Source organism: Chenopodium quinoa, unplaced genomic scaffold, assembly GCF_001683475.1.
Source record: "Chenopodium quinoa cultivar QQ74 unplaced genomic scaffold, ASM168347v1, whole genome shotgun sequence".
Classification (NCBI taxonomy): domain Eukaryota; kingdom Viridiplantae; phylum Streptophyta; class Magnoliopsida; order Caryophyllales; family Amaranthaceae; genus Chenopodium; species Chenopodium quinoa.
This window is the reverse complement of record NW_018744369.1, coordinates 893,695-915,562: the sequence shown is the minus strand read 5'-3', so window position 1 is coordinate 915,562 and position 21,868 is coordinate 893,695. Positions and strand designations below refer to the sequence as shown.

At 34.4% G+C, this 21,868-nt stretch overlaps 1 protein-coding gene across 1 annotated transcript; it reads left to right on the top strand.

Annotated features, from left to right (window-relative positions):
* The first annotated feature begins 803 nt into the window (after positions 1–803).
* On the top strand, positions 804–1,286 carry LOC110696810 (uncharacterized protein At1g08160-like). The gene has a single exon (XM_021874146.1). It carries the CDS (start codon positions 804–806, stop codon positions 1,284–1,286), a length of 483 nt encoding a protein of 160 aa, XP_021729838.1.
* Positions 1,287–21,868: the final 20,582 nt, after the last annotated feature.

The following is a 21,868-nucleotide window of genomic DNA, read 5'->3' as shown; positions in this document are numbered from 1 at the left end:
CTCGCCGTAAGACTGTATACTAAGGTTTAAAATCGTTATATACCATTTTAATACCTTGTATACAAGATTTAGATTCATAAGCTACATTAAAGGTTATGATAATTAAAAAGTTGCATTAAGAGATACGGCAGTAACGCACCAATCAAATAAGCAAATGTTTGTTGGTAGATCTTTAATTCATAAACTACAGATTAAGATGTTACATAAACAAACCTAGCTATTTATTCATTCTATATACAGTATGTTAATTAACATTGTGAGTTAACGAGAGATCGTCAAAACCCCAAATATTCTCCTCTCTACGTGCCAAGTCACCAATAATATAACAAATTTTCAAAGACGAAATGAAAGTATTTAAAATCGTGTCAATCACATTGTTGACATAGTACATGCCAAAAGGGATCGAAGGATAGCACTATTGAATTGGTTACCATTAAATTATGTACTTCACGTACGGAATCAGTAAAACTTACGTTTAATTTTTTGTTAAAAAATAAAAATGTTATAGTTTTTGTTAGCACGTAGTTATGTCAGTCGACAGGCCTGTTCCTTTTTTTGAGCTGCGTTGACATTTACTTTATTTACTCTTTCTTTTTATGCTTCATCTAATCACATGCTCTTGCTTAATAATCTTAATATGTACTTTACAATTGCATTGATCAATATTATTTTCAACCCAAAAAATATTTACATCTCACAAATGATCACAAAAAATGGCTAGAAAAGTTTGTGTTATAATCATCATTGTGAATTTAATTCTTCTAGGAGGGGCAACCGTTTTCATCGCTTGGTATTCCGATCACATGGTGTTTCCATCCTTCTCCGTCGAGCAAGGCGCCATCAACGAGTACAAATTCAACGCCACGAATCACCTCAATGCTAAGTTCATCTTCATTGTTCATTCACAAAACAATGATCCAAAATATGATATCACGTACAATAAAGTCGTGGTCTCGGTGTACCATTTAAATGGTTATAGCTTGACGTATGAGGCAGAGAACCCTTACACGGTGCACCACCGGAATAGCACATTCTTCACCGCTCATCCGGTTGCACACGACGTGGTGGTGTCCGATAAGGGTGTTGCATCGGAGATAAGGAACGAGACGATGGCCGGGCATTTGGACTTGGAGGTTAGGGTGAGGGTTGATGTGAAGTATGAAGTTAAAGGGTGGAAGAAAAAGGAGTATCTTTTGAAGGCTATTTGTTCTCCGGTTGTAGTCAATTTTACCACTTGGAAGACTTTTAACAAAACATATTGTAATGTTGATAGTTTTCAAACTTAGATTTAGTTTAAATTTTGATTATTATTATTATTATTGTTGCAAAAGTTGACAATTATTTTAAATTGTAAATTCCATTTGATATGTGTAGCGTTGACTTTTTGTTTAGGACGGCAACATACATTAATTAATGAGATTTGAGTTATAATTATTTATTAAGGAGGGTGATATGTATGTCATTGAATTGGAAGGTACCCTTCTTCATTAAAATAAAGATTTATATTGGGAGTTCATTTTCGTATTCCAAAAAGCCACTTTGTGAAGATTGAGATATTATAACATTATTAGTGCAAGAGTTGACCATACAATGGTGTTCAAACATCAATTTGCTTGATTAGTTTATACTTCGTGTGTATAAAACATCTTGCTTATCAAAATGTTAGGTGCACTTGATAAAGCCAACAAACAGTCCTTAGGGGAATAGGGGGCAAGTCATTCATATAAGATTTAGATGCATGATTTGTGACATGTATGTATAAAGAATTACTCCCTTCCTCGTTCCATATTAATTTTTACAATTATTATTATCATGACACATAGTTTTAGGTGATCATTGTTTATTTAGTTAACAACTTTTATTCTATTGCCAAAATAGATGTAAAAAGAGATTATGAGATACGGAGTATTATTTATATGTAAAAACAATATGAAATAAATGTGAGAGATAATTGCATAAGAGAGATGCATTAAAATAATAAGGAGATATTTTTTATAAAGGAAATGTATGTAAACTAATATAGGACAAATTAAAAACGAATGTGTAAATACTAAGTGTCCTATATTGATAGAAAATTAGAGATTTCAACAAATTTTTAGATAAAGAGAGTTAATAATACTTAAACACAGCTAAGGATTATTGCTTTTATTGTCATAAGGTTTCAAAATTGTGGTTTGGTGCTATCTGGACCACACTTTGAACTTCCCTAGTTAAGCAAATGGCAAGCAAATTTTACGTGAACCGTCTGCCGAAATGTAAATGGCAAGCGGTGTGGACATTGAATTGCTTGCCATTTGCTAAAAAAAGCCTAAAAGCGGGGTTCTCTCTCCTCTCTTCCTCCGCACGCCACCTCTTCTTCTTCTCTATCCTCTCTTATTTCTCACGCTCATTTCTTTCTCCTCTCCTCCTCCTCACGCTCTCTCTTCTTCTCTCTCCTTTCCCCTCATTTCATCCCCACCATTCTCAATCTCCTTCATTTCTCTCTCCTCTCTTATTTCTCATGGCGAATTTTTGTATTTACACCATGAAATCCCTCTTTCTTTTCGAGCTTCTGTTCTTAAGCCCACAAAAATGGTGAGTCTTTTTTTTCTTATTCTTTTCGATCTCACAACAACCACTGCCCGCAACACCAACAACACCCACTTTGATGAGCTTTGTTTCGATCTCACGAACTTCAAATTTTATGGTTTTTCATGTCAAATTCGACCGTGAAAACTCTACATCTAGAGTTTTCATGGTCGAATTTGACCATTAAAACCCAAATTTTAAGGCAATTTCAAGGTTTTGGTGGAATTCAAGGTATGTTCCCTTTTTTCTATCTTTTAGTTTGTTTTTTAAGTAATTTTTGCTAGATTTTTTTTAATTATGTGGTGAGGTATAGGTCGTGGTGGCCCGGGGGATGAGGGTTTTTTTATATTTTCTAGAAATTTGTGTTTGATTGAATTCGAATTTGTTTATATTAATTGATTTGTTGAAGATTTTTGTTGAATTTGGTTTTGTTTGTTATCTATTTTGGTGAAATTGATTTTCTAGGGCGAGAAGAAACGTAAATCTGAAGCTGATTTAAAGGAAGGCGGTCAAAGGCTGGTGGCGGTGGTTGTGATGGTTACGGTGGTGGGCCGGTGGCGATGGTGGCGGTGGTGGAAGTGACTTTTTTCTACTAGTGTTTATTATTATTTTTTTTTGGTGTTGAATTATAATGTAATATTACAACTAATTATGGAAATATATATTTTTATACATATGTTTTATTTTTGTGTATCAATTTCTGTGAAAAAAAAAATTAAAGTTTTTTTTTTTATTTTTTTAAGCCATGATGGGCAGCGGTTTGCCGCCAAAACCGTTGCCCTTTCACTACAAATAACCGCTTGTCATTTAAAAGCCCAAATGGCAAGCCCCCTAAGGGCATGCGGTTCAAAACCGCTTCCCATTAGGGGATTTGAACTGCTTGCCATTACGTTTTTTCTACTAGTGTGAATTGGACTAATTAAAAAAGGACCTTATATTTGAGAGGAAGTGTTGAGGTTGAGGCATCTCATTCCCAAATCCCAATGAACACATGTAAGTATTTAATTAAAGGTGAGAGTTAAATTAAACATTTGATAACATTTGAAGTAGACTCTCTCTCTCTCTTTTGATGATGGGTATAGTCGGGACTTGTATGGATTACTAGGTAATTCTCAAGCCATTCTTTTCTTTTTTTCCTTGTTTTTTAATCAAATAACGAGAATTAGCATTGGTAACTTCGTGTAATATAATTTTATATTTGTTAAATGAGAAATAAAAATAAATAAGAATTATTGTTCGGCACCGTTTTATTTTAAGTATTCCTTTTTTTTTACTCCGTGACAATAAACCAAAAAAAAAATAAGTGTTTCTATTTTTCTATATGTTAGTTTTTTAGATTGTCATAATTTTAATAAGTTGGACTAATTTTTAATTCATTGTATATATACCCGGGTACACGGTGCACTAAAGGGTATTGTTTGCTCATTTTAATGATTATTACACATTAAATCAGTAAATGAGCAAAAACTACCTTTTGATGCGTGCACCGTGCACCCGGGTGTATATACAATATAATATACTTCGTATATCATATGAAGTTGAAAAACAAAAAACAGAAAACCACAATGATGTCAAACAAACCTTAAAATAATGGTTTAAAACCATTCTAACAATCAAACTATTACTTTATTAAGTAGTAATACAACACTGCCAACAAAAAATGACCACCACCGCCAACATTTGGTGTGAATGGACAATCGTTCCCTTATTACTTCACCCCCCCTATCCTCCTGGCGACTCACAACCCCTTCCAATCGGCGATGACCACCACCACCTTGATCGACCCACCATACCCTCCTCTATATCGGTGGTGGTTTAATATATTTTTTTTCAGGCAACCGCGGTAACCGGAGTCCAAAACTGGTTACCGTGCATGGTAACCGGTTTTGGGCTGCGGTTATCGCGCACGGTAACCTGTTTTGGGCTCCGGTTACCACGCACGGTAACCGATTTCGGTCTCCGGCTACCGTGCACCTTAACCGATTCCATGGTAATCGGAGCCCAAAACCGATTATCGTGCCCGGTAGCCGGGTTTTGAGCTCCGGTTGGTACGGTTGTAAAAAAAAAACCACCACCTTTCCTCCAAAGAGGGAAGGTGTTGGGTAATCTTTGAGGGGGATATGGTGGGTCGCCGGTCAGGGTAGTTGTGATGGTGGTCATCATCGCCGGTCAGTGTGGTGGTGGTTTTAGTCGTCAATTGGGGTGGTGTGGTGTCAAGGTGTTAGTGATTGGTGGCAAGAGAGAAGATAGTGGTAAAGTACTAAGGGTATGGTTGTCAACTCACACTAAATGTTGGCGATTTTGATCATTTTAGATGCCAGTATTTAACACCCCTAGCACAATTTCCATCATAAAATGCATAAAACACCATTTATATAAGGAACTTTCTGAACTTAAAAGTCTCCAAAATAATCTGAAATTTCACGTTTTAGATAAGTTATAAGGCTTTAACAATCCAAACTTGTAGTATTAATTGTAATTCTAACGTTAAAGATCCAATCCAAAATCATAAATAAATCTGAAAAATAAATTTGGAACTAGACTTTGAAAAACTGACACCCACAAGGCCACAAGGCCACAAATCATAATATGATTAGTTTAATTAGATAGTGAAAATAAAACCCTTAGAACATGAATTTCAAAACATAAAAATTGAAACTTAATACTTTAGATAATCACTTAATCAGAAATTCAATATTAAACACAAAGATTTATACTTTATAACCCATTATCAAGGTATATCTATCTATATCTATAACTAATACTAAAGTAATCACCGCTATAACTAATATTAAAGTAATCACCGCTGACATCATCATTATCCACGTGTTAGCTTCTTATAATAAATGTTCCCTCCAAAACATCATTCCCTTATTTTTTTTAACCTTTTCAAAGTAAAGCTAATATTTGAAAATGAATAATCAATTATACATTTTTCAAAAAGCTTTTATAATTAAATTGACTAAATATAAAAATTCTCTAAAAATAATTAATGATTGGCCTCTTTCACATTTTATTGGTGATTTTAGAGTTTAGATTTTTCACTCTTTATTAATTCTTCAAAATTTCTATAATGAATAAAAAATGAACACTATTATGAAATATCTAAATGTGGATAACTATTATCCCATGTACTATCTAGAATATTCTAGAGTTGGGTATTTGATCTTATCCGTCGATGGAACCCTAAACATTATACATGTATATATATCCTGTACTAAATGGAATAAGAGTAACAATGTAACAAATTTTTCTATCTCTCTATAATTTCTCTTACATATTTAACACGTTATCATCAGCACCAGCTCTAGCTAAAATTAAGACCAAGGTTTAACCCTATACGACGATCAATTGTTAAAAATCTTAAAAGGTACGCCCACACTATTATTCCAACAGATTATTGTAGATAAATAAATTTACATATTTCTGTTATTCCATCAAAATATTGTAGGTTAATACATATAAGAATAAGAATATGTATATGTATTAGTCAAAAGGAGTAATTCAATCGTAATTATATCTGACTATTATATACGTAGTATTTTACACATAATGTTTGTTTGATAGAGTAGGATTGTAAAGAGTAGATTTAGTCTTTGTTCCCCATTAATAGTGTGTGACGGTATAGCTTTCCTCTTGGATTATACAAGATCTCTAAGTGATTTGGTAAAATTTGTTAATTTGAGCTTTGTATAAATATTTTAGGAATTATTATTTTATTCTATATTATCTTTCTTTCACATATCTAATAGCCTAATACTATTGATGAATCCAATATTGCTAAATATTGACTAACTTACATATATATATCTATTTTAGTCAATATATGTAATTCACATTATAATTGCAAAACCTCAATTGTTATTAGACGATTTTGTACAACTAATCGGGAAATTTTTCTATACGTGTACTTCACCAATATGACTAGATTTTTGTGTATAAATTGATTATGTTCATTTGTTACCTTTATTTCTCGGTCGGTAGAACTCAGCGTACAGTATAGTCTACTCTAATTGATTAATTATACTCCGTAAACCTATATCGTTCTGTGATTAATGTGCTAAGCTGCGCTAGTATTACAGTTGCATGCTATTTTATATCTGAAACAAATTAAAGTTGCATTTATCAAACGTTTCAATAAATCAGCGGGCAAATATTGCAAATACATGATATCTCATTTTAAGAATGAATATTTAACTATTATAAGTTCCACCTGCAATCCCGTAAGAGTAATCCACATAAAAGTATGATAATCAAAGGATTCTAAGATTTTTCTTATTATTTGACGACATAATTTTTAACAAGATAAATATTTGTTTAAGATATTTGACGTAATAATCAAAAGCTAAAATTTATGGTGTAGTATAATCTAGTTCTTTATTTAATGAAATGTATCATTGCTGTTTTATTAATCTTGAGTGAGATTGCTAATATACACAGTAAGCTTCCTCAAGGTTCAATACGCAAATTCTATTATAGTTAATAACTTGAACTTAGTCTTAATTGAAACTTAGCATATATATATTATTATACACTCTTAGTTCCTAATTTATAATATTGTTTTATATATCAGTGAATCATGTCAAACCTTGCAAAACTCGAATTTGTTGCTCTTTGATATTATTGGAAACAACTATCTGTCTTGGGTGTTAGATACTAAAATACATTTCGATGCAAAAGGACATGGTAACACTATCAAAGAAAACAACACTACAACAAGCCAAGATAAGGCTAAAGCTATGATATTCCTTCGCTCGCCATCACCTTCATGAAGGCCTTAAGACTGAGTACTTGACTGTTAAAGACCCACAAGTCGTTTGGAGTAATCTAAAGGAAAGGTATGAGCACCAGAAAACTGTGATATTACCAAAAGCTCGTTATGATTGGTTACATTTAAGATTACTCACTTTAAGTCTGTGAAAGAATACAACTCGGCCATGTTTAGAATTACGTCACAATTGAAATTATGTGGAAAGAAAATCATGGATGCAGAAATGTTAGAAAAAACATACTATACTTTTCATGCAAACAATGTTGTCCTGCAGACACAATACCGTAAAAAGGGTTTTACAAAATATTCTAAATTGATATCTTGTCCCCTTAGGGCTGAGTAAAATAATGAATTATTAATGAAAAATTATGAATCACACCCAACTGGCTCTACTCTATTCCCTGAAGCGAATGCGACATTCTATAGTGGGAAAGAGCAAAAGGCTAGAGATCACGCCAGCAGTCGTGGTCGAGGTCGTGGCCGCGACCGCGGACGTGGATATGGTCGTGGTCGAGGTGGTCATTTTAGGAGTTCATACTCTCAAAGAAGTAAGACAATAAAGATGGAAATAAGAATGAGAAGGATAAAAGTGAAAATATATGCTACCGTTTTGGAGGAAAAGGTCATTGGTCACGTGTGTGTCGCACACCAAAACATCTAGTAGACCTTTTTCAACAATCAATCAAACAGAAAGGAAAAAAAGTGGAAACAAATTTGGTGTACGAGGATGGCGAAGGTGATTTTGATCACGGTGATACAACTCACCTGGAAGCGGCTGATTCCTTACCAAATCCTGAAGAAAATAATTGAATGAATAAACTACGTTAATTAGCTTTCATTTATTTCATTTTATTACAATGACTTTATGCTAAATGGGACATTTTTTTGGGCAATTTTATGTTTTAGGAAATTTTTATGTTTTCGGATATTTCACTATTATCATTTATTAATTTAAGTTATTTGATATTGTGAATCTTATTTTATTTCCTTTAATTCTATTAGAATATAAATTCCTTTGGAGCATAATCATCAACCATTGGTGAAGATTTATGTCTAGTTGATAGTGCTACAACTCACACCATACTTAAGAATAAGAAATATTTATCGCAATTGATGATGAAAGAAATTAATGTGAGTACTATATCAGGTAGTACAAAAATTATAGAAGGCTCCGGAAGAGCAAATGTTTTATTGCCAAGGGGAACAAAAGTGGAAATTATTGATGCATTATACTCCCCTAAGTCTCAAAGAAATTTACTAAGTTTTAAAGATATTTGACAAAATTGATACCATATTGAGACAAGTAGTGATGGAAATAATGAATTCCTTCAAATCACGAGTGTAACTCAAGGCAATAAACTTACTATGGAGAAATTACCTACATTCTCCTATAGTTTGTACTATATAAAAATCAATACAATTGAATCACACGCTATAGTAATCCAGAAATTTACTAATTACTTCAAAGTTTTGCATGACCGGTTAGGTCATCCCGTTTTAATAATGATGCGAAAAATAATCAAAAATTCATGTGGACACTAATTGAAGAGCAAGCAGATTCTTCATCATAATTTTTCATGTGCTGCTTGATTAATAGGCAAGTTAATACTCCGGCCATCACCAGCTAAAATAATTTCCGAATCAATTACTTTCCTAGAACGTATACAAGGGGATATATGTGGACCAGTTCATCCCCTGTGTGGGACATTTAGATATTTCATGGTTTTAATAGATGCAGCAACTAGATGGTCACACGTATCATTGTTATCAACTCTCAACCTGGCGTTTACGAGACTACACTAGTAGAAAAATAAAAAAAAGGTACCCCTAATTGCCACTGGTTCAGTCCAAACCGATGGAAAAAATGGGTTAAAAAATGTGCGCCCTAATGAACCAGGACATATGACACCGGTTCACTTCAAACCGGTGGCAAAAACATAAAGCCCACCGGTTTGAACCGGTGCCAAATTAAAAAAAAAAAACCGCCCTCATTCGTTCTCTCCTTCCTTGCCCCTCCTTTCTTCCTTATCTTTCCTTTTTCATTTTCGTTCTCAGCCACTTACTGTTGCATTCGAGCAAAAACCAGCAAAAACCCTACTGTCCTCCTCCCCTTTTCCCTCCACCACAGTTGCCACCTTGAACGACGGAGGTTCAAAAACCCTCCACCACAGCCTTCCCTTTCTCCCCTTAACCCCCTCCACCTCTCTTTGTTTCCCTCTTCATTCCAGGCCTGAAAACGCCGCGCCACCGCCCTGAGGGTCCTCCACCGCCGAGCACGGCTGATGCTCCATCTCTTCTTCCTTTCAAGCTCTTCAACCACAATTCAAGGTTTTAGGTATAATTTTTTTTGCTTTATTCACAATTATTTTCTTGTTACTTAATTAGTTGAATTTTAAAATGTTTTAATGGTTAATTTTAAGTTGTTTTGATGGGTAATTTTGAATAAATTAGAGATTAGTAACCTTGTTAGTTAAGCAATTTTGAATAAATTAGATTAATTTTGAACAAATTAGTGAATACATAGTTTAGCAATTGTTAGTTTGATGAATGATGTGTTTTAGTTTAGAAATAAATTAGTGAATTGACATGTTATGAGAAAGAAATAGTACATACATAATATTTAACCTAATTTTTGTTTTTGTTATTTTTAATAGATTCATATGTGAAGCACGGTTTAGCTTGAGGAATACATATTGAGCTCTAGTGGGTAGTTCATAAGTGTACATCCATTGTACTTGCTATATTGGAATGAATTATAAACTTTACTAAGCTATATTTCTTTCTATTTATCCATTTAATAAAAGTTTATTCATGATATTGTAACTTTTGTATTGTTTAATTGCAAATAAATACAACAATATATAGAATTCTTGCATCATCATATGCCTAGATACCCATTCAAGGTTTTCTCATTAGGAGAAATTCTTGAATAGTCCCCGGTTGGGACTGTTCTTGAATGTGTAATCTCACTTAATTAGGTGGTGAATGTATGTCTTCTTTTCGATTTAAGGGAACATATTGGCTTACCGTTTCCTCACTATGTTCTTTGGGTACATATGTGGGTAATTAATTATCTACATCATGTACTTGGAGAACTAGGGGGAAATGCTGCCGAATTTTCCTTAAAATTGGAAACTTGACATACATTCACTAGTGAGAGTAGACATTCAAGGATGGGTTAGGTTGGAGTGATAAGGACCCTTTGGAAACATGCATTTTTTCATATATGAATGGTATATTCACGATGTGTACTTGAATTTGATTTACATAAAATATGTAGCAATTACACATTATTCATTATATGTTTCTATATATGTTTAGAGACATTACTAAATGGAGAAGGATCGTGGTTGGATGTATGGTAGACGCGATACATTGGAATTTTGGAATGGGGTTCAAGAGTTTTGCAAGACGGCTTTATCTTATCAACGCAAAATTGGTGACAAAGGCCTAATTGTCCTTGTGTTAATTGAGATAATGTGAATGTGGCCGATAGTGTTGAAATTATTAGAGATCATGTATTATGTTGTGGGTTTAGGCATAAATACCATGTGTGGATTTGGCACGGTGAAGGTGGAGAGTACAGTGGGAATCTTGATCGGAATTATGTGCGTGTTAGAAGTAATGAGATTCATGTGGACGAGGAATACGAGAATGATGACTATATTGTTGATAATGGTGAGGATGGAGCCGATGATGATCAGGCAGATGAGGTCGAGGATGAACACGAGGATGAGATTTTGCATGGTGTTGAAGGTGGCGTGTTTGAGTTATCATCGAAGGCTTCCAAAAAGCCTTTGTATCCTGGGTGCAAAAAATACTCCAAACTATCGGCCGTGCTAACACTTTTCAACATTAAGTCGATATATGGGTGGATGGACATTAGTTTTACTTCTTTGTTGACCGCATTAAGTGATATGTTGCATGATGGGAATGAAATTCCTAAGTCTTACTATTATGCAAAGAAGCTCTTGTGTCCCTTTGGTTTGGAGTATAAGAAGATACATGCATGTCCTAATGATTGTATTCTCTATTAAAATGAGTATGAACAATTGAAGGAGTGTCCACGATGCAAGTTGTTGCGCTACAAGCGCATGAGTTGCAATCCTGGTACGGAGGGACCTCCTGCTAAGGTGTTGTGGTATCTTCCCATTATTCCAAGGTTTAAGCTTCTATTCTCATTACCAAAAAACGCTAAAAACTTGAGGTGGCATGCAGAGGAAAGAAAGAAAAACATAATTCTGAAGCATCCAGCTGACTCCCCGCAATGGAAGAACATTAATTTGAATTTTGAGAAATTTGGTGATGAAGTCAGAAATTTAAGGCTTGGGTTGTGCACCAACAGGATGAATCCTATTTGGCACTCTTAGTACCCAACACAGCACATGGCCGGTACTTTTAGTGATTTATAATTTGCCTCCTTGGCTGTGCATGAAACTTAAGTATGTAATACTTTCATTGCTAATAACTGGGCCTAGGAAACCTGGAAACGACATAGATGTTTACCTTGCGCCGCTTATTGACGACTTGAGAAAGATGTGGGACGAAGGGGTTTTGTTTTCGATGCTCATTAGAGCAAGATGTTCACATTGCGTGCAGCCCTTATGTGGACCATGAATGACTTCCCTGCATATGGCAACTTGTATGGGTACAAGGTTAAAGGAAAAAAAGCATGCGCCCCATATGTATTGATGACACATCAAGCGTACACCTTAAGAATTCTCACAAAGATGTCTACTTGAGGACTCGATGGTTCCTTAGGCGTGATCACCCGTACCGTAGGCAGAAAAAGTCTTTCGATGGGATAGTGGAAGAGGATATTGCGCCTAGACCATTGACTGGTGATGAGATTTGTGCTCGGGTGAAAGGTATACAACGGTGTTTGGAAAATCAGAAAAAATTGTGGTCTCAGCTGCTCTTTTTAAGAAAGAATCAATCTTTTGGAAGCTTCCGTACTGGAGAGAACATGACGTTAGGCACTGTATTGATGTGATGCATATAGAGAAGAATGTGTGATTCTCTTTTGGGAATGCTTATGAATATCCAAGGCAAAACAAAGGATGGAAAGGGTGCACGATAAGATTTGTAAGAGATAGGGATTTGTCTAGAATTGTGGGCTCGGGAATAGGTTAGAAAGGGAAAGGAACCGGGAAAAGAAGATGAAAAATGTTTCAAAAAAAGGGAAGGAGAAGAGCAAGGGAAAGGGAAAGAGAAAGGCCACAGATGCATCAAAGAAGAAAGTTGAGGGTAAAGGGAAGGATGAAAAGACTTATTTACCTCCGGCTTGCTATACATTGTCAAGGGTAGAGAAACGTATGTTTTGTGCATGTCTGTACGACATTAAGGTTCCATCAGGGTACTCATCTAACATGAAAAGATTTGTTACCTTGAATGGAGAATTGAAGCTGACAAGTATGAAATCCCATGATTGTAACATTATAATGCAAGTATTCCTGCCGATTGCAATCCGTGGTATTCTACCAAAGCACGTGAGGGAAGAGATTACAAGCCTTTGTTCATTTTTCAATACAATTTGTAGCAAAGTGGCTGATACTTGTACACTAGATGCTTTGCAAGCAGATATGGTTGTGACTTTGTGCAAATTTGAGATGTATTTCCCACCCTCATTTTTTGACATAATGGTTCATCTGATTCTTCATTTGGTGCGTGAGATTAAGTTGTGCGGTCCAGTGTTCATGAGGTGGTGCTATCGTTTTGAAAGACACATGGGTACATTACAAAATAAAGTACGGAACCGGGCTCACCCTAAAGGTAGTATGATGCTAGGGACCGTGGGTGAGGATATAGGTAACTTTATGGCGGACTAAATAGCCCTTGCTCAACCTATTTGTCTTCCTACTTCTCAACATGAAGGGAGACTTGATGGTCATGGAACAATTGGGTCGAAGCGAATGCCACTTGACTGAGATCAGTTATTACAAGCACACCTTTATGTGTTGCACCATGTTGCAAATGTGCACCCATATTTAGACGAGCACATGGCTAGTTTGCGTGACGAATTTCCATTGAAAGGTGAAAGGGAACTTATGAAGTTGCATAATAAGAGGTTTTTCAATTGGTTTCGTGATTGAGTAATGGGTTAATTGGATTATACTAATTTGACCGATATAGTACGGCGGCTTGCGTACGGTCCCAGGGATGATGTTCGTTCATTTGACGGATATGACATCAATGGGTACACTTTTTGGATTGAAGGTCGGGATTTAAAATCTTCCTCCACCCAAAATAGTGATGTAACGCTTGTGGTATCGTCAAGGGAGGTTGCAAGTGCTAAGGATAAATCACCTGTCGATGAAAAGCTGTCATACTATGGTCGAATTCAAGAAATATGGGAGCTTGATTATTGTAACATCACGGTTTCTCTTGTCAAGTGTAAGTGGGTTGATAATACCAGGCGTAACGTCAAATATGATGACTTTACTCTTGTAGATATTGGCCACTTGAATGATAGTGCGGAACCATTTATTCTTGCATCTCAAGCTAAGCAAGTGTTCTACGTAACTGACCCAATCGATTCAAAATGGTCTATTATGCTAGCTGGAAAAAGAAGAATCCTAGGCATTGGAGATGTTGAGGATGAGGAAGAATATGATGCGTTTGATGATCTGCAACTTTCACTGTTCCTAGACCTGTTGTACTAAATGACATAGACGACGAAGCAGGTTATATGCGATTAGACCACAACGAAGGAATTTCATATTGAGGTAGTATGATTAAAAGTTAGTAATGGTTTCATTGCAAATATAGTTCAGTTATCATTTATATAGGAGCATAAGTAGGCGTAAATGACATAAATGAGCTTGTATTTGACCCAAATCCTTTGTTTTGTATATAAACTAACATGTTTATAGTTTGCAATTGCCTAAGTGTACTCATTATCATGCATATACAAGGTTATAGGACCATAATAAGTAGGTGAAAATGACTTAAATGAGCTTCTACATAACCCAAGTCCTTTGTTTAATTTGTATATACACTTTTTTTAAGTTACTCAAATTTGTGGTGATTATCCTTCATTTGATTAATTATTCAATGTTTATGCACGCAGAGCACTACAAGAGCACTTAATTGAAACTAATTCTCCTTGTAAAGTTGGGTGGTTATGCCCCGAGCAGTTATCCACTACTAGAATCATAGGAAACCCTAGTGACGTGTTGTATTATGTTGAACAGAGTATCAGGGAATCAGTGCGTGCGGGAGACAAGTTCATATTCGCCCCATGTTATAGAGAGTAAGTCTAACCATGTCTAATTCAATTTTTTGGCCTCATTATATGTTGACTCCTAAATGTTAATTTGTTTGTCTATTTTTAACTTATGTAGGGAGCATTGGAGCCTCATGGTTATTTGTAATTCTAAGAACACAATCTATCACCTTGATTTAGCTCGATCATCGGAGAAGTGGCTCGTGAAGTCTATATTGCAAAAGTAAATATATATAGCTACCTAGTTATGATTATTGCTAATAACTAAATTAGTAGTCAGACGACTAATCAAATTTGAATGTACTTTATTTACTATAGTGTTATGAAGAAGCTACATTATCGTGCTCCTCAGGGTCCAACATGGAAATCACCGATGGTAATTTACATGATATTGTGATTATCTTAAAAATCTATGTTAGTAAATATTTGCTAATTTCCTTTTCATGTTTCACTGATGTGATTTGTTCATCATATGATAGTGCGCATAACAAGAAAATGGACTTGATTGTGCTTTGTATGTGATGAGATTCATGCTTGACATTGTGACTCATTGTACGGACAATCAACAGCTTGATGAGGTAAGTCATAAAACTTAATGAAATGATATTTTGATATGATTTCAAGCCTTAGACATCTAAAATTAGATAAAATTGACATGTTATAAGAAATAATTAGTTCATTTGATATGAAAGGTAGAAGATGTGCTAAATAGAAGTCATATAGGCCATATTTGGGCCATTTTTTGTTAAAATGCTCTTTTGATGTGATTCTAACTTTATACACTAAACAATAGATAATATTGAAATGTTATGAGAAAGAAATAGTTCATTTGATAAGAAATGTAGGAAATGGGCAAAGTAGAAGTCATATAGACCATATTTGGGCCTTTTGAGTAAAATGCGTCTTAAAACTTAATAAAATGCTCAACTGATGTGATTTCAAGCTTTAGACACCTAATATTAGCCAATATTGACATGTTGTAAGAAAGAAATAGTTCATTTGATAAGAAATGTAGAAAATGGGTAAAGTAGAAGTCATATATGCCATTTTTGATAAAATACATATTGTTTAGCCTATTTAATTAATTCTAACATAATTTTTCTGTATTTCATGTTTTGCAAGGTACAAAAGGATGTTCCGTTGACAATCAAGGAAATTAATGAAGTTCGTGACATGTTGACGTCTTTTATCACCTTTAACATGTAAATGTCATTTTTATTGTAAATTTTTGTTAACTTTTTAACTATATTATTATTCATTAATTACTTACTATCCTTTATATAATATAAAACACATTTATTTTTATTGCATTGCATTTGTGAATATTTATATCTCTATATGAATTATTGTTTTTAATATTATTTGTATATTATTATAATATTTAATAATATTATTTTTATTATTGGTAATTATAATAATAATATTATTAATTATTTTTGTTAATATTATTGCTGGAATTATAGGCCTAAAAACAGGTTATTATTGCTGGAATTACAAGGATTTTTTTTTTAATATTATTGCAAGAAAACAGGAAAAAAAATTAGACTGAAATGGCACCGGTTAACCGGTGCCAAAAGTAACTGCCAACCAAAAAAAATTGCGCGGGGTTTATTTTTGGCACCGGTTAACCGGTGCCAAAACCAGTTTATACCACCGGTTTTGGCACCGGTTGCAAATTAAAGTGGGGAGTTACTGGCACCCCCCCACATTGTGACCGGTTCAAACCGGTGCCTTAAGCCGAGTTTGAAGCGGTGCCAATTAGCTTTATTTTACTAGTGCTACTTGCTCAGTTGATCACATTATGAGCACATTTTCCAGATTTTCCTATTAATGCTATTCGTCTAGATAACGTTGGTGAGTTCACATCCCAGGCTTTTGATGAATATTGCATGTCAATTGGGATTAGTGTTGAACATCCTACAGCACATGTCCACACACAAAATGGTCTTACGGAATCATTAATTAAACGTTTACAATTGATTGCTAAACCATTACTTATGAAATCTAAGCTCCCAATTTCTGCTTGGGGGCATGTTATATTACAATCATCAGACCGACAAGTCATCATAAGTTCTCCCCATCATAATTGGTTTTTTGTCAGGAGCCAAATGTATCCCATTTGAGAATATATGGATGTGCAGTATCTGTTCCAATTGCTCCACCACAATGCACTAAAATGGTCCCTCAAAGAAGACTAGGGATATATGTTGGATATGAATCTCCATCGATAATTAAGTACTTAGAGTCAACTACATGAGATTTATTTACGGCTCATTATGCAGATTGCCATTTTGATGAATCATGTTTTCCAACATTATTAGGGGGGAGAAAACAAACAGCTAGAAAAGGAAATTAGTTGGAATGAATTTCATTATCTCACATAGATCCTCGTACTAAACAATGTGAATTGGAAGTCCAAAAGATAATTCATTTACATAACTTAGCAAATCAATTGCCAGACTCATTTACTAACCCCAAAGAAAGTGACAAAATCACATATACCAGCTGAAAATGCTCCGATTAAGATCGATGTCCCAGAAGGACAAGCCCAAGTTGCAAATGATTTTAAAGCACACATGAAGCGTGGTAGACCCATTGGTTCCAAAGATAAAAATCCTTGGAAAAAAAAGGAGCAACAATTGACAATGGCCAGACCAAGGAAGCTATTAATGTTGAAGGATCTCCTAAAGAGACCTTAGACATGATGGAAAAAGATATTCAGGTACCTGACAATGAAGAAATTTCAACAAATTTTATCATGTCTGGAATTACATGGAACTGAAACCAAATCGACGTCGATGATGTTTTTGCATGTAATATAGCATTAGATGTCATGAATGATGATGAGGATCATGAGCAAAAATCCATTGATGAATGTGGACAAAGAAGCGACTGGCCAAAATGGAAAGAAGCTATTGAAACTGAATTGAAATCTCTCGAAAAAAGAGGAGTATCAGGACTTGTAGTCCGTACACCTGAAGGTGTAATACCAGTGGGATATAAATGGGTCTTTGTACGAAAAAGAAATGAAAATGGTGATATTGTAAGATATAAGGCTTGATTAGTTGCACAAGGATTCTCACAAAGACCCAATATTGATTATGAGGAGACATACTCTCCTGTGGTGGATGCAACTACTTTTAGATTTCTAATCAGTTTGGAAATAAGAGAAGGACTTGATTTACGCTTTATGGATGTGGGCATAGCTTACTTATATGGCCCAATAGATAATGACATTTACATAAAACTCACAGAAGGATTTAAACTTCCAGAAGCAGCAAATCAGGTTTTCGAGAACAATACTCAATAAAATTGAATAGATCTCTATATGGATTGAAACAATCAAGGCGCATGTGGTATAATCGACTAAGTGAGTACTTGTTGAAAGAAGGGTATAAGAATGACCTTATATCCCCATGCATTTTTATAAAGATATTTGTATCAGGATATGTCATAATTGCAGTATATGTTGATGATTTGAATATTATTAGAACTCCTGGCCTGAAGAGATTTCAATAATAGTATAGTGCTTAAAGAAAGAATTTGAAATGAAAGATCTTGGAAAAACTAAGTTTTTTTTAGGGTTACAAATTGAACACCTTAAGAATGGAATCCTTGTTCACCAGTCAAATTACATGCATAGAAAAGGTTCTTATGAGATTTTCTATGGATACATCATATCCATTGAGTAACCCTATGGTTGTTAGAGGACTTGATGTAGAAAAAGATCTTTTTCATCGTCGGGAGAATGACGAAGAAATTCTTGGTCCTGAAGTACCATATTTAAGTGCAATAGGGGCATTAATGTTGTATGTTGCTAGTCATACACGACCTGACATATCATTTTCAGTAAATTTGTTAGCAAGATTTAGCTCATGCCTTACCCGAAGGCATTGGAATGGGGTTAATCATGTACTTCGTTACCTTCAAGGTACGAAAGATATGGGTTTGTTTTCCTTAATCTATCCAAAGAAGGTTTGATTGGTTTTGCGGATGCAGGGTACATGTCTGATCCTCATAATGCTAGATCACAAACTGGATATGTGTTTATGTGAGGAGGTACTTTTATTTCTTGGCATTATTCTATGAACAAAAGATTGCAGCTACTTCTTCTAACCATGCAAAAACAATTTTGGCAATCAATGAGGCTAGTCGTGAATGTGTATGGTTAAGGTCTGTAATTCAACATATTCAGACAGATTGTGGCATAAACTCCGAGAAAGAAGTTTCAACAATTTTATATGAGGATAATGCACCATGCATCGCCCAGCTTAAGGAAGGGTATATCAAAGGTGATAGAACGAAGCACATTTTACTAAAATTCTTCTACACTCATGATCTCTAGAAAAATGGCAATATAAAAGTCCTTAAGATCCACTCGAGTGAATACTTGGAAGATTTGTTTACTAAGGCGCTCCCAACAGCCACATTCAAAAAGTTAGCTAGCTTACAGTATTGGATTGTGTCGTATTAAAGATCTTAAGTGATGTAGTCATAAGGGGGAGTTAATGCGCGCTGCACTCTATTTTCCAGTAGTAGAAAAAATGCTATTTGTAACTTGAGAAATTGACTTTTTATAACTGGCATTGTTGGTTGCGAATGCCACCGTTACAATTAGTGAAAGTATTCGTAACCGGCTAATGTTAGTTACAAATAATGTACTACTCATAACTGGTTTAACTTAACGCTAGTTACAAAAAGTCTATTTTCCATGTAAGAAAGCATATTATTTGTAACTAACATTAAGTTACGTCGGTTACAATTAGGGTATTATTAGTAACTGGCAAATCTGAACGCCAGTTACGAATATATTTTTTATTTTTTTAAAAAAAATACTATAAGTAACTAGCATTAGATTACGCCAGTTACTAATAAATAAGTTTTTTTTTATAAATATTTGATTCGAATAAAAGAATGGCAGTATATCCTACCAAACGACCCATTGTCAAATGAATTACAACCAGTTACAATTCAGCCAACAAAACACGTACTCCGAATACTTCCATATAACTTAAATTCACCCACAATACAATACAAACATTCCAAATAATTCAACACAACTTAAAAATTCATCCACAACAATACAATATAAAAAAATTAACTATACTTTCCAAAAAACAATTAAAACTTGAATAAAAAAATCATTGATTTATAATTTAGAAACATAATAACAATAACTAGTAGGCTAAATAAAGTTGATATATAGAAAAGCGTTATATTGTTTTATTAAGCTAAATGCGATTAATCATAACATCGAATAATAAGATAACAAGTCTTTCAACAAAAAATTAAGTGTAAAAAACTTAGCCCATTGTTCTCGAATCTCATCCAATTTTACATCATTGTAGGCTGCAAGTCTTGCCAAATACACCTGCAAATATTAAAATATATATATATATATATATATATATATATATATATATATATATATATATATATATATATATATATATATATATATATATATATATATATGTCTATATTATACTTTATAAAAATAAAACATCAACCAAAACTCGTATAACGCATTTTAGATTGCAAAGAAGAGGTAAATTCATCACTAACCTCTTTCATATTACCCTTGCAATTGCTATAGGAAGATACTATCTCATACATATATCTCATTACATAATAAGCACATTCGATACCACCACATTGTTGAGCACACTGATTCAAATAAACAAAGTACAATAATTTAATAAATTAAATAGTACTTTCATTACTAATTTAAAGACTTGAAATTGAATCTCATCAACATCGTCGTGTTTTATAAGTCCTACACCAAAATATACAACAGAATCTATCTGCTCAATATTTGGCATAATCCCTCGGAACACACAAGATAGAATTACACATAGATATGAGTCAGGTTAAGTTCACAAGCTTCATATGTTCCAAGACCAAACCCTCTCTAATCTAAAATTTTATAACTGTAGTATAAATATCTCTCTCTCTCTCTCTCTCTCTCTCTCTCTCTCTCTCTCATACGCACACAAAAGAAAAAAAAGAGGGGAAAGGGGTTGTCTCTCTCTCTCTCTCATATACACACACAAAAGAAAAAAAGAGGGGGGAAGGGGTTGTTCAAGGGGTTGGTAGGTTGAACAACATTTGCACCAAATATGTCATTAGAGGCGGTATTAGATTAAATCACATCATAACCGAACAATATAAAATAACAGCTTGGATTTCATTCTTCTACTCTCAGAGCAGCCTCATATCTACTTACTGATTGAAAACCGCGTGCTACTAGGACTTGGAATTAGTTTGTCTGATTTCATCCACAATGAGTTGGTAATCACCAATATTATAAAAGAAATAGGAATGTCAACTAGGGGAACGGGATTGTTTTCCAATAATAAAATTCATTACATGCTGACAGGATTAGGCAGGTTAACTTTAATCTGATAGGATGTGTTGTTATCTCATACATACTATTCATTACCCATAACAGCAATATCTATATTAACAAAGGTTCTGGAGCATGCTACCCTACATTATCACATAATACTATTATTTAACCAAATAAACAGACCATATTTAAGTGACAGAGGGAACATACAGTAGCCCCTCCACTTCCAAATTTGCAAAGACTCCATTCACACTAGTAATCCTCAAGTGTAAGAAAGTTTTTAAGCTTTCTATCTATATAATTTCCCATCTCTCCCTCCCATCCCAAAGGCAAAGCATTCACAGTACCTGAACACAAATTTTAGTATGTGCTAAACCCACATGGCCACACATCAAAATGCTTAGGACAGTTAAAATGATTGGGACACTTAAAATGCTTGGGACACAGGAAATGAATACTTAATAGCTTCACAGTCAAAATAAATTACGACAAGTGGATGAGAAACTGAGAGTAACTGAGAAACTAGCTTATAAATAAAGAATTCAAATCTGAAATCTAGCTCTCAATTCAGTTTTGAAATTCATTTCTGAAATCAGCTCTGGATTCAGCTCTGAAATTTAGCTATGAATTCAACACTGAAATTCAGCTTGTTAGGATTAGTGTGGAGATATATAAATACATGGAGACATAAGGAGATTGCATAGAAGCTGCCTTATTGTTAAGGTTCGACCAAACTTGTGAAAAGTTCGGTGGAACCCGGTTTTAAGTCAGTAGGTGCACCAGTTTACATTTCTAGAGGAGGAGTGACCAAACCCAAGGAGGTTCGACCGAACCACCCTAGGTTCGACCGAACTCTTGGTAGGTTCGGCCGAACCTCCCTGCTCCCTATTTCGTCGCTTCGTTTTAGGCTTGTGCGATTTGCTTTAATCTTAGCCGTTGGATTGTATTTTCTACC

What these genes read in the sequence shown, in the direction of transcription:
- LOC110696810 (XM_021874146.1), top strand. Translation starts at nt 804, where the DNA reads ATGGTGTTTCCATCCTTCTCCGTCGAGCAAGGCGCCATCAACGAGTAC.